We start from the raw sequence: 14636 nt of genomic DNA, 5'->3' as shown, positions 1-14636 counted from the left end.
TGTAGGTGAGTGTCATACTCCCTGCGACAGTGGGGTTTGTCTGAAAGAGCTTGTCTCGTGCATGAGGCTTTGACAGTAATAAGTCTCCCTCCCAGTCACCCAGCTCCAAGTAACATAGAGAGCATGCTGTATTCCAGGGTCTGGTGTGGGACTCGTCTTGGTAGGCTCTCAACTAAGAAATCACAGGCAAGCAGTAGGTAGCATTTTCCTACCAGTGGGACAATATGAAACTGAAAGCACCAAGGTTTCTTTCTGTGTTTGTATCTTCCCATGCTTGCTTAGGTCCTTGGTCTTCCCCTTCAGTCTCGAACTCCTAATACTTCAGACTGCTGAACATGAGTTCATGGGGATCAGAGAGAGGGCAGACATTTTCAGAGTAAAGACATGCCCTCTTGTTCCTCTGCTGCTCCTCAATGTCTGCCAACCAGGCCTTGCTGTTTCCATGGTGTGATCATTAAATGAAGTACAAAATGGGAGTTAGTAACAACTATACGTTGTGAATAGCAAACAGAGCCTCAGAGTCCAGCTGTTGGTTTATGCAGACAAGGAATCCAGGGTCCTGCTCCTCACCCATGTGAACAAACATGCTGTCTCTGTAAGGGACCATGAATCGCACAAGTTTAAATAGCATCCTGTCATTATTCAACAAATATTTGCTGCTTTTCTGTTATGTATAAAGTAATAGTGTGCTAAGAACTGCAAAAAGAAAGATTGTACCATGAATAACAAAGCTTTAAAAATGTTGTTTTTATGAGATATTTTGGAATTTCCTAGAGAGACTACATATGTATGCACTTATCTGTCTCTCGGGTTATCATATTAAGATATATACTGTGTCTGGAGTTCATTTGCAGTGGCTGGAGGCCCTGGCATGGTTCTCTCTTTTCTTTCAGTCCCTTCCTCCCCCTCCTCTCTCTCAGGCATGGTGGCGCACACCATGAATCCCAGCACCAGGGAGGCAGAGGTAGGAGGATCACTGTGAGTTCCAAGCCAGTCTAAGACTACATAATGAATTCCAGGTCAGTTTGGGCTAGAACAAGACCCTACATCAAGAATGCAAACAAGTTCTGAAGAGATGGCTTAGCAGTTAAGGCACTTGCCTACAAAGTCAAGAACTCATGTTCAAATCTCCAGGTTCCACATAGCCAGATGCACAGTGGTGCAAGCATGCATTGTTGCCCATGCTCATCAGGGTTACACATGTCTGGAGGTCATTCGCAGCATCTGAAAGTCCTGGCACACCTATTCTCTCCGCCCCCCCCCCCCGTCTCTGTCTCTTTAAGTAGATAATAATAATTTTTTTAAAAATTGAAAAAGCAAACAAAAAGATACATGGATTATGTATATGTGTGTGCACATTTGTTCACGTATATGTGCACATTTGCTCATGTGTGTGTGGAGACTAAAGGATAATCTTTGTGTTATCCTTAGGAACTCCATTCTCCTTTCCTTGAGATAAAGTCTCTCATTGGCCTGGAATTCATCAGTTAATCTAGACTGGCTGACTAGTGAGCCCAGGAATACTCTTATTTTCACCTCCTTGAATGAGGATCATAGATGCATGCCATCACACCTGGTTTGTTTGTTTTTTTTTTCAAGGAGAAAGAGAGAGATAAAGAGGAGATAGAGAATGGGTGCGCCAGGGCCTCTAGCCACTGCAAATAAACTCCAGATGCATGCACCCCCTTGTGCATTTGGCTTATGTGGGTGCTGGGGATTTGAACTTGGCTCCTTTGGCTTTGCAGGCAAGCGCTGTAAGTGCTGAACCTCGTTTTCAGCTCCACACCTGTCATTTTTATGTGGGTACTGGGCCTAGAACTCAGGTCCTCATTCTTATTAGGTAAGGGCATCACCAACTGAGCTTTTTTCCCCCAAATCAATCTTAATTTTTCTATCTGGGATCTACAGCTGTTGAGAGTTTGGCACAAACACAAGAAGAGTCAAGGCCTGCCCAGGCAGCCAACACGGGTGGCAGACGGCGCCTGTTCTGTGCCCACAGCGCAGCTCCAGCTCTCGCCGCAAACACGGCTGACCGTCTTGGCCATGCCGCTTCCACGCTCCGAGTGAGGCAGCAGCGGGGAGAAAAGCTAAAGGAAGCAACACCACTCTGGCAGGAAGCCATTAGAGCAAAATCACAAAAGCAGGCAAGGAACGAAAGCGCTGGGGCTTTATTTCAGGGGTTTTGCTTACAACCAGCCACAGCCATGCCTGTGGCTCTGGATGTCGGCTTTACCAGAGAGTATGTGACTTAACACCCTGGAAATGGCCCCTAGCCACGAAGTGAACGTTAAAGGATGTTGATGGTGACTCCTCTACTAAAAGAGTATGCAGGGCTGGAGGCTTCGCAGGCACGCACCTTTAACCACTAAGCCTAAGGACCGAGGTTCAATTCTCCCGGTCCCACCTAAGCCAGATGCACATGGTGGTGCACGCATCTGGAGTTCGTTTGCAGTGGGTAGAGGCCCTGGTGTGCCCATTCATTCTTACTCTCTCTGTGTCTCTCTTTCTCTCAAATAAATAAAAATAAATCTTAAAAAATATTTTTAAAAAAGAGTATGCAGTTTAGAAAGGCTTGCATCCAAAGTAGCTCCAATAAATAAATGCTTTGGCACTTAAGTAAGTAAAAGCATGAAGAACCTGGGAAAACTCAATACAAACAATGCCTTTTCTTCAAAGAGGTGGTCCATGAGTGTGTTATCATCCCGCCTGCTTGCTGCGCTTTGCAAACCTGCGCAAGACAGGGACCATTTCCTAAACAGAAATTTTCCCTTATGTGAACAATCTGATAAAGGTTGGTAAAATTGTTTGATACGTGTGAAAGTGTTTTGTAAGCTGTGAACAGATTAATGGTGTCACGTATTTGCACTGTGTTGTGGTGGGTTGTTTTTTTTTTTTTTTTTTTGCTTTGTTTTTAAAGCAGAGCTGATGTCACATGTTCACAGAGTTTAACTCTGGGTCTGACACCTAGACAACCTCCCTGAGTCCCACTGTCCATCATGGGAGGCCTGTAGGCCTTCAGGACCCTCGTGCCCTCCTGTGACCTGTAATGCGGGGAGGCATCAGAAAGCCACGCTTGGTGGGCCTCTGTCTGCACTCAGCTGGACGGGAAGAAGCTGTTCTGAGCCCACCCTCCACCTGTCCCCCGACAGTAAAACAAATGGGCTTTAATAGTAACTGTAAGGAACACTGTGTGTATCGCCTCGCCTACATCTATTTGCTGACTAGAACAACCGTGTTTCCACTGGTGCCCATCCCACCACACCTTCTCTGCTGTGATTCTTTCCTGCTCTTCTTGCCTCTGTACGTTAGATGCGAGCCCTTTAACGAGGCAGGCTGTCAAACAGCGCACGGCAGCAAGGCCACAAGACAAGGGCTACTGCACGTGCTGATGTTCTTGCTGCCACATTCCACAGGCCTCTCAGGCCCTCCAAGGTGCAGAAAGTGATCAGGGACAACGTCGGGCCATTGCTATGTTCCCTGCCTCATTGTCTCCAGCCAGCATCCAGAGTCATCTGGAAGTCGTGTCGATGCCGATGACAGCCTCCGTAGGATCCAGGATGGCTTGTGTCGTTAGTTTTCGCTTTATGTCACACGCAGGGCTGAAGCATGCCATGTGCTGCTTGCCCTCACTTTATTACTTTTAAAACCAAAAATGTTTTACTGAATGTTCAAAATTGACAGGGGCCTCCTAGTAACATTACATTAAGTAATACCTGTTCCTTGAAAAGAAACTGTATTCACTAATGCATTAAGTGCTGATAGACAGTTACAAAACACATTGGCAGGATTGCTATAATGACATTTATTTCTTTAAGTTTTTATTGAGAACTTTTATATGTGGATACATTGTGAATTTGTCATATTCCTCGCAGATTATACTCTGTATGTCTCCTCTCCCTGGCCCCCATTCAACTAAGGGCCCTCAGTGGTGTATAGGTAGTCGCTGTAGAGTCATGAATGCACCAGTCAGTTCCTGTGGGAACAATGCTTCAACATATATCTTCCCACCCTGTGGCTCTCTCATTCCACCCCCTCTTCTGCAAATGTTCCCTAGGCCTTGGACGGCATGTTATAAACCTCCTTTAATGTTCAGCTCTCAGCAGCCTCTAATTTACTGTTTTGATGAATTTTATTTATTTAATTTATGTATTTGAGAGAGAGAGAGAGAATGGGCATTCCAGGGCCTCCAGCCACTACAAATGAACTCCAGATGTATATACCACCTTGTGCATCTGGCTTATGTGGGACCTAGGGAATCGAGCTGAGGTTCTTTGGCTTTCAGGCAAATGTCTCAACCACTAAGCCATCTCTCTAGCCCAGCCTAGATGAGTTTTGGCTCTCCTCAGTGTCTGCCACCATCCCTTGGAGGACGTTCTGAGGCTAGCAGGGAGCAGCATCATATTTGACCCACCACTTCCTCTTTAATGTCCCCTGGGCCCTGGCAGGTGTGATAGAAGTGACTCGTCTCACGCTAGGCAGATGGCTTTCTGCTCTTGCCATTCTGACGGGTCTTGGGTCTCCTGTATTCACTGCCATCTGTAAAACACAGGTTTCCTAGCCAAGAGTGAGATCAGCAGCATGAATCAAAAAGGACAAACATAGACATTTAGAAGAGTTTTTGATGGATATAACCTCTCCTTTTAACCAAGGCACAGTGGAAGTTTCTCTCTAGGGTCTATAACCTTTAAGCCAAAGGCTTCTGACTTGCTTCTCAGTACGAGGCATCGCTTCCCTTCCAACGACCAGACTTCATATCTAATCAGAGAGTGGTTGATTACCCCCGCCCCCAGTACCCACGTGCCACTATTGCACCAGTGGATACATCTTGCCTGGTTGATTGCTTTTGTAGCTTGCAGGATTCACTGCTTTTTCAGGCTGTTGGTGACTTTTATCCCCTGGCATAGTTGGCCAGCAGGGAGCTGTCTTCCATCTAAGTTCCAGCACAGTCTCCCAAGCGACATTGACCTTTAGTCAGTGGAAAAGTCTCTAGCAAAAGACTGTGTGGCCCAGACTTTGCGGGATCACCATTTTTCACTTGATGAGGCCAGGCTGAGGAAAGCAGCGGCTCATGCGTTTGACTCTTCTGTTTTCCAGCATGCACATCTCTGAGAGCCAGCAAGAATTCTTCAGAATGCTGGATGAAAAAATTGAAAAGGTAAGATGTCAAACAAATTATTTTTAGAGAACTGTACTAATTGCCTTACTAGCTAGGTTAAAAATATTGTTATGCCTATTTTATAAAACAGTTGATAAGAAGTTGGGTAGAAAGTTAACACACAAAAGAAGAGTGTCTGTGAAAACGATGTGTAATACAGCCCGTAGTATCTTGGACTGTCCCCACTCAAGTCATTCTGTTTCTGAAGGAGTTTTCTGACCTCAGACTACAAGCAGTACTGCTTGCCCAGACCATTGCTGTGACAAGGTGGCTGACAAAAGAAACTTAAGCAAGGAGGTGTTTATTTGGGTTTGCAGTTTGAGGGGTAGTCCATTGGGGTGAAGAAGAGACAGAGACAAGAGTTTGAGGCAGATGATCACATTGCATCCAACGTCAGGAAGCAGAGAGATGAATGCTGGGGCTTGCGGGGCTGCTTCCCGCTCAGGTAGGTAGTACCGAGGGAAGGACCTGGCCTGCTGGTTCCTCCCTAGGGGTTGAGGGGATGATGAGCGTCGGACGACCCAGAAACCTCTCCTGGCCACCGGAGAAAAACCACACTGGGTCGCGAGTCTTTTCAATGCAGGAACTCACAGAAACAACTCGCTTTATTACTCTGAGCAGTTGCCTATATCATGTTGGGGACGAAGGCGGGGATTTTAGGATGGGGGAAGAGGTAAGAGCCAATAGTAAACTTTAACTATTGAAATGGATTAGGCATCTTGCTGAGTCCTAGCTGGCCAGAGACAGGTCGCCAAACTTTAGCTAGGCTCAGGAAGTTCCACTAGGTCTCGCGCCTGGGCCTTTCAGAGCCCAACAGGGGCTCAGCTCACTTTCTTCCTTTTATTCAGTCCAGATATCCAACCCATGGAATAGTGCCACCTACACTGAGGGTAGATATTCTCTCCTTGTTTAATGTAATCAATCTACAAGATCCCTCATAAGCATGGCCAGGGGTTTGCTTTCGTGGTGATTCCAAATCCTGTCAAGTTGACATTAACCATCACAACTCCACCCCCATTGTCAAACTTGAAACTTTTAAACCATAACTTTTTACCTCTTGTCTCCATAGACTTATGACCACCTCTGAAGGCAAAATACACTCTGTCTAACCTCAAAAATCTGCATAGTATTTAGCAGTTTCTAATACTGTTCAAAAGTGTGAATGCAAGCTGGTGGTGATGGCACATGCCTTTAATCCCACACTCAGGAGGCAGAGGTAGAGGATCACCATGAGTTTGAAGCCAGCCTGAGACTACAGAGTCAATTCCAAGTCAACCTGGGCTAGAATGAGACCTTACCTAGAAAAAAAAAAAAAAAAAAAAGCATAAATGCAAAGTTACCTAGTGATGTCATATCTGCACTAATGCTATACCAAAAGACATCACATGCATGTCTGTGGAGATGCTGCCAGTGGTGGGATAATATCACCCCTAAAGTTATAGATTGTGCATAATACTTAATAGTGGTAAGAAACGACTAGGTTTCTGATTTGTGTATTTACTATACTACTTGTAACTATTTTAGAATATTCCCCCACTTATAACAAAAAGTAAGTTCATCATGAGTCACAGCATCATGCTACATCAACATGAGTCTCATTCATCTTGTGATTACAAATTTCTTAGGTACATCAGAGGCCACAGTAGGTGACTGACCTGCACCCTCCAGGTCTGTAGAAATGTACTCTATGATGTTTACACAGTAACAAAATTGCCCAGTGATGCATTTCTCTAACTGTGCCTTCATCATGACATAACTGTGTAAGAGAAAACAAAATATATAGGGCTTAGTACTGTCTTCAACTTAGATAACAGGGGCCCCGGCATGGTCCAGATGGAATTCCACAGATCCATCTGACTTCAAAGCTGATACTCCAGGTTGCTTCTCTTGCAATGTGTGGATTTACACTGATAGAAGATACAAAATCGGTCTGCAGAAATGTAACCAGTCACACGATCTCAGAGTAACTTATGTAATAAATAAAACAGGAATTATGACTATAGTTAGATGACAACCATACAATGGTATTATAACTCATGAAGTTTATTCTAAAGAAAAATAATATTCTGGATTCAGAACATGCTTATTCCATGATTCAACATCACAGTCCAGTTTTATAGTTTTAATTGTAAGGTTTTCACTTTTTGTAGTCCCTTCCTCTGAGCATCTCTTCCTGAATTCCAACCTCATGCTACGTATTACTTAATGAAAAACCATGAAGATCTTAAATTGATCAGTATTTGAGCAGTAGATTCCACTTCAAGGATGGACCCTGGAGAGAATAATTGTGTGTCATTAAAAGACTGGCAGGTTTCAATCAGAGGTGGATAATGAATTGAAATGATGATCTGTAGTGTTCCCTGGGTGTGTATAGATATTTTAAAGAGTACTATTTCTTTATTTTCAGTGACAAGCTGGCATAGGCATGACGTTACATTGAAAGCTTCCACCTCAGATCAATTGCCAAGTTACATGTATCGGTTCAAAACGTGTTCAGCTTGCTTGATAACATTTTGTTTTAGTAAAGAGTAACATAAGAAGAAATAATTTGTGCCCATTGTAATGATAAAGATCTTTCATTTTTCTGTCTATTTTGATTTTTCACTGCTAAGAGATTTGCTTAGTACTTAAGGGTTGACTGGAAAATCGAAGCCTGGCTTTCAAGTTATGTTTTTAAACAGCATTTATAAACTCTGATGAGGAATTAAGATATTTTCTTTCCAGCATGTTTCTGTAATTTGAATTTTATCTCATTTGACTCAAAACTGAAGTCATTGCTCTCATCTAAAATCTGATTGCTTTTTTTCCTCCAGGATAGAGTGTGATGTATTTATTACAATAAAGTTTACACATGATTGTTCATTGGCTGGAACCTTCTCTAGACATTTTAGATTCAACATAAACAGCGTTCCCATGATTGAGTCCTTTTTCTTTTTTATATAATTTTATTTATTTATTTGAGAGAGAGACAGAAAGATAGAAAAAGAATAGACATAAAGAGGAGGAATATGGGTGTGCAAGAGCCTCCTTCCTGTACAAATGAACTCCAGATTCATGCATGACTTTGTGTATCTGCCTTTTTCTGGGTACTGAGGAATCAAACCCAGACTGTCAGGCTTTGCAAGCAAGTGCCTTCAACCACTGAGCTATCTCTCCAACCCAGGACTCTTTCTTTTATGCTGGGGATGTACCTAGGGCCTCATGCAAGTGTTATGCTACTAAGCTGTGCACCCAACCAAAATATATTTATTTTTAAAGAAAAGATAGGGGCTGAGGAGATGGCTCAGCAGTCGACGTGATTGCCATGAAAGCATAAGGACCTGAGTTTGGATGCCCATTACTTACATAAATGCCAGGCATAGCAGAGCCTGCTGTAATCCCAGCACAGGGGAGGCAGAGACAGGAAGATCCCTGGGGCTCACTGGCTAGCTAGTCTTGCCAAATCAGTGAGCTCCAGGTCCAACAAGAGCCCCTGTCTCAGAAAAACAAGATGGGCATAATTGAGAAAGACATCGGATGTCAACCTCTGGCCTCCACACACACGTACATGCACCCACACACATAAGAACAACTGTAATGGAGTCCTGGGGGTTCAGGAAAGTCCTTAAACCCCAAGTCCGTGTCTACCTTTTTAAAATATTTTATTTATTTATTTGACAGAGAAAGAGGAAGAGAGAAAGAGAGAGAATGGGTGCACCAGGGCCTCCAGCCACTGCAAATGAACTCCAGATGCCTGCACCCCCTTGTGCATCTGGCTAATGTGGGTCCTGGGGAATTGAACCTGGGTCCTTAGGCTTTGCAGGAAAATGCCTTAACTGTTAAGCCCCACCCCAGACCCTGTATCTACTTTTAATCAAAGAATTGAATAAACTAACACTGAAACGGATAATGATTAAATTTTTATACTTGTTGAGGGAACTATAGAACCAAGGAAAAGAGAATGAATACACCCATGTGGCCTGAGAGCCCACATGGAGAGGACAGAAAAGAGAGTTCAAAGAGCTCCTACCCATGTGGAGAAAAGCCCAAGTGGGAAGTAAAGGCTAGGGGCCTCTCCCCTTGGTTCCGCCCAGCTAGGCCTGGGCAGAGCTTAGGGGAAACTCACTAGCAGCTGGAGGTTCCCAAATGGTCAGGCAGCTCAGAGATCTTATCCTCCCCTGGCAAACATATTTATAACCTTATGAAGGTGGGACCTGCCTTCCAGCTCAGGTGAGCCAGAGTGAGGGGTGATCAGTGTAGGTTAGGGGCTGTCTCAGGAAGAGGCTGGCCATGACACCAAGTTCTGGGGTCTAAGCTTGACCAACCATAATGCTAAGATTAGATTTAAATCCCAGGAAAGGCCTCCCTCCCAGGAGGGGCCCAGGTTGTTTATGGACAAACAGGTCAATGGAACTAGGCAAGGGATAAGAAGTCAGATCATCCTTTGATTTCTAGCAAGTACAGACTTTCCTTTCTTTTCAGGGGCCCAGTCAAGAGCTACCTGACTCCGTCTCACAACCATACGCGCAAGCACACACATATAGAGGCAAAAAGAAAAACCATTGCTTCATCTGACACGTCCTACTTATTTATACAGATAATCTACCCTGCTTCTTCCATTCACCCCTTTCGGTCTGCTGTCCTATATAACGTTAGGCCTCCAAACATTTAAGTTGTTTCCGGGTCTTTAGACAAGGCCAACTCAAGGGCAACCATTTCTGCAGCTCAAATTTTCTTTAGATTATATAGAGTTGAGTTAAAAAAAAAAACAAAAAACGATTAAACTCTCATCGAGCTTCATGCTGAGAGATGAGTCATGCTGCGATCTTGAATTTTAAGATTTTGTCTCGCTCAGAAATGTCCAGGAGCTCCTTTGCTCATCCTAAACTGTTAAGACACCAAGCTGGGCCTGTGGAGACCCTGTCCTACCTCGACTCATCCATTTTACTTACTGAGTTGTGTAAGAATGGCTTGAAATTTGCCTCCCTACTCTACTCTCCCCTCACCAAACAAAAATACCTGTTCTGTGGCTCTCAAAATAGATAGGAAAGCACTATGAGTATGTGGAAAGGGGCTGCCGATGTAGAGTGGAGCTTGCTCTAGGTTTACTTTGAGCTACTCTGATTGGCAGCACGTGAGCAGGACTGTAGCCTTTATACCACCATGAGACACATGATTTTCTAAAAAGTTAATAGTCGTCCCCTCCCCCCCTCAAAAAACAATGCAATTTAAAAATTGATCCAGCACCCACTGTGCGTACCAGGCATGGTGCTAATTATCAGAAAACAAAAATAAATGAGAAACATGGGACACAAAATAAATAAGAAAGAACCCTTGCCTTGATGTTTCATTTAAAAAATATTCCTCCTGGGCTGGAGAGATGACTTAGCAGTTAAGCTGCTTTCCTGCAAAGCCTGGGTTCAGCTCCCTAGTACTCAGGTAAAGCCAGATACACAGAGTGGCACATGCATCTGGAGTTCATTTGCAGCGGCTGGAGGCCCTGGCATTGCCCATTCTCTCTGTCTTTATCTCTTCTTTCTATCTCTCTCCGCTTGCAAATAAATATATAAATAAAATTTTTTTTGAATTTTTTTGAAACATATTTATCCTTTTAGTAGCCTTTCTTTACATTTATTCTGTAGCTTCCCAATACTTAAGAGTTGGAAGATCTTATTATGACATTTTCATACATTCTTATTGTAATTTACACATATTTGCCCCCACAGACGCTCCCCATCTTGCAATATCTGGTTTTTAACATGAGTTCCTGTTGTGTTAATGGAGGAGTCCTTCTATCATGACCCTTATCCTCACCCCCCAACCCCCTGTGGTCACAAGACTCAGTTCTCCTGTACTGAACACAAGGTTTACGTCCTAGGGCAGAAACTTCAGATCATTGCAGGCAGCTGGGAGAGCTTTGGGGACACGTGTGACCATTTCACCAAGCTACATCTGAAGAGAGGGATACTGAGAGCAATGGAGGTCCAAGAAACATTAGCATCTCTCTCATTTCCTTTTGCTTTGCTTTTCAGAGATTAAAAAACTATGAGCTAGGGCTGGAGAAATGGCTTAGCAGGTAAGGAGCATGCCTGCAAAGCCTAAGAACTCATGTTCTACTCTCCAGATCCCATGTAAGCCAGATGCAGTGACACAAGCATGCAAGGTCACACAAAAACACAAAGGGGTGCACACATCTGGAGTTCGATTGCAGTGGCTGGAGGCCCTGCTGTGCCAATTCTCCCTCTCTTTCTCTCTCTCTCCCCCTCCCTTTCTCTTGCTCTTCCTCTCTCACGTTAAGAAAAAAAAAAAAAAAAACAAACTATGACCCAAAAGAGAGCCACCTCATTTATTTGTGGGTTTTGTTTTGTTTGAGACAGGGTTTCACTCTGTAGACCAACTCAGTATATAGCCCAGGCTAGCCTCAAACTCATAGTAATCCTCCTGTTTCAGCTTGCCAAATGCTGGGATAACAGATAGGTACTACCACACCTGTCTTCACTTATTTTAGCTCATTATTTTTTACTCCATCTACTTATCACATTATTCCATTAAAATCTGTCACTTTGATTATGTCTGACATGACACAGACTCCCAGGACTTTTGGGGGGGCGGGTTTCCAGGTAGGGTCTCACTCTAGCCCAGGCTGACCTGGAATTCACTATATAGTCTTAGGGTAGCCTCGAACTCATGGTGATCCTCCTACCTCTTCCTCCCAAGTGCTGGGATTAAAGGTGTGCACCACTAAGAGGCATTGGTGGTATAGTGGTTAGCACAGCTGCCTTCCCAGGACTTTTGACATTTGCCCAAATGTTTAGCTTTAAGAAAATGTCAATTTGCCACAGAGCGAAATAATAAGATAGTGGCTTGTTTTCAGTTTTCAGATTTATCCATTTATTACTTTGGGGTTTTTTGTTGTTGTTGTTTTGTTTTTTTTAACTTTTATTAACATTTTCCATGATTATAAAATATATCCCATGGTAATTCCCTCCCTCCCCACCCCCACACTTTCCCGTTTGAAATTCCATTCTCCATCATATTACCTCCCCATTACAATCATTGTAATTACATATATACAATATCAACCTATTAAGTATCCTCCTCCCTTCCTTTCTCCACCCTTTATGTCTCCTTTTCAACTTACTGGCCTCTGCTACTAAGTATTTTCATTCTCACGCAGAAGCCCAGTCATCTGTAGCTAGGATCCACATATGAGAGAGAACATGTGGCGCTTGGCTTTCTGGGCCTGGGTTACCTGACTTAGTATAATACTTTCCAGGTCCATCCATTTTTCTGCAAATTTCATAACTTCATTTTTCTTTACCGCTGAGTAGAACTCCATTGTATAAATGTACCATATCTTCATTATCCACTCATCTGTTGAGGGACATCTAGGCTGGTTCCATTTCCCAGCTATTATAAATTGAGCAGCAATAAACATGGTTGAGCATGTACTTCTAAGGAAATGAGATGAGTCCTTTGGATATATGCCTAGGAGCGCTATAGCTGGGTCATATGGTAGATCAATCTCTAGCTGCTTTAGGAACCTCCACACTGTTTTCCACAATGGCTGGACCAGATTGCATTCCCACCAGCAGTGCAGAAGGGTTCCTTTTTTTCCACATCCCCGCCAACATTTATGATCATTTGTTTTCATGATGGTGGCCAATCTGACAGGAGTGAGATGGAATCTCAATGTAGTTTTAATCTGCATTTCCCTGATGACTAGTGACGTAGAACATTTTTTAAGATGCTTATATGCCATTCGTATTTCTTCCTTTGAGAACTCTCTATTTTGCTCCATAGCCCATTTTTTGATTGGCTTGTTTGATTCCTTATTATTTAACTTTTTGAGTTCTTTGTATATCCTAGATATTAATCCTCTATCAGATATATAGCTGACAAAGATTTTTTCCCATTCTGTAGGTTGCCTCTTTGCTTTTTTCACTGTGTCCTTTGCGGTGCAAAATCTTTGTAATTTCATTAGGTCCCAGTGGTTAATCTGTGGTTTTATTGCCTGAGCAATCGGGGTTGTATTCAGAAAGTCTTTGCCAAGACCAATATGTTGAAGGGTTTCCCCTACTTTTTCCTCTAGCAGTTTCAAAGTTTCCGGTCTGATGTTAAGGTCTTTAATCCATTTGGACTTAATTCTTGTGCATGGCGAGAGAGAAGAATCTATTTTCATCCTTCTGCAGATATTTATCCAGTTTTCAAAACACCATTTGCTGAAGAGGCTGTCTCTTCTCCAATGAGTATTTTTGGCATTTTTATCGAATATCAGGTGGCTATAGCTACTTGGGCTTACATCTGGGTCCTCTATTCTGTTCCACTGATCTACATGTCTGTTTTTGTGCCTTGTTTTTGTTTTTTGAGAGAAGGTCTTCATGTATATCTCAGGTTGACCTCAACCTCAAAATCTTTCTGCCTCAGCCTTCTGAATACTGGAATGATAAACATGTTCCACCACACTGGGCTAGCAATGTTTTTGACTCCCATCTTTCACTGAGGCTAAAGAAAAAGCAAGTGTCAAGATTAAAACTTTGCCCAGGAAGGAGTTCCCAAATATAATACTAACCATGGTGACTTGAGATTTTAAGATGTGCTTTCTGCTGAACATGCTAGGTTTACCTGTAAGAAGTAGAAATAGTGAGTGAAGTTTTCATATCTACAATAATAGAATTCTAACAGATGAAAGCAAGGATTTGTATTTTAGTTTAGGGGAGTGTAAGATTCCAGGTGATAACAAATGAGTCCTTTAGTTTCCCAAGACCTTAAATGTGTAATAAAGACAGCCTCAGTACAATGCCATTTGCATCTGGTTAGCTTTTCTGATGCAGGCTCTGTGAATTTTGTTGGGCCCCATGCATCTTTTTGAAGTCTTTGTGAAGACCTTCCCTGTAAAAATACATATATCATCATACACACAAAAACACTAGACTATAATTTCACAGCTTCATAACTCCATGGAACCTGTCCACGGGCCCCAGCAAGGACCTCAAGGGTTTTTGGCTGTGGGTTTCTCTACTACACTTCCCTCTCATCCCAGGTGTAGCCGCACCCATGAGCACCCTGGAGCCTAGACAGCAACCTGACCTTGCAGCAGACTTTGCAGATGACTCCATGGAAACCCATTCTCCTTCCTTTCTCACTTCCCTTCCTTCTGCTTACAAACAGCTCATAATGCCCCTAAGGTTAATAGGTCACTGGGCTCTCAAAGTCCTGTATGGTTTTGAGATTGAACCTCTCTTGATTGGAATTATTCAGTGTGACATTTTGAGGTAATGTCTAAGAAAGAACAGTGTATGAATTTAAAATCAGCTAGTGGAAAGATGCTAGTTTATTGACAGACCTCTCCGCCTACTAAACAATGATTTATTTACACTTAGAAAATGTTTGGGTTCCTGAAGTGGCTTGACTCCCTTGGCCTCAGAATTTATCTTAGTTGGTGAGAAAGATCCTGGTAAGTTTGCATGTATAAGTCTCTTTCCAAGGTGCTGTCTCTTCA

At 43.1% G+C, this 14636-nt stretch overlaps 1 protein-coding gene across 3 annotated transcripts in view; it reads left to right on the top strand.

The window, feature by feature from the left end:
• Window positions 1–14636, top strand: part of C1H1orf21 (chromosome 1 C1orf21 homolog) — a 236998-nt gene that overhangs the window by 202283 nt on the left and 20079 nt on the right. For all 3 annotated transcript variants that reach the window (XM_045151949.1, XM_004658714.2, XM_045151956.1), the window contains exon 5: window positions 5095–5155. In XM_045151949.1, the coding sequence (XP_045007884.1) occupies window positions 5095–5155 (61 nt within the window). The remainder of the gene's footprint in view (window positions 1–5094; window positions 5156–14636) is intronic.

The sequence above is a fragment of the Jaculus jaculus genome, chromosome 1, assembly GCF_020740685.1.
Source record: "Jaculus jaculus isolate mJacJac1 chromosome 1, mJacJac1.mat.Y.cur, whole genome shotgun sequence".
In the NCBI taxonomy this organism is placed as follows: Eukaryota; Metazoa; Chordata; class Mammalia; order Rodentia; family Dipodidae; genus Jaculus; species Jaculus jaculus.
This window is presented reverse-complemented; position numbering and strand designations above follow the sequence as displayed.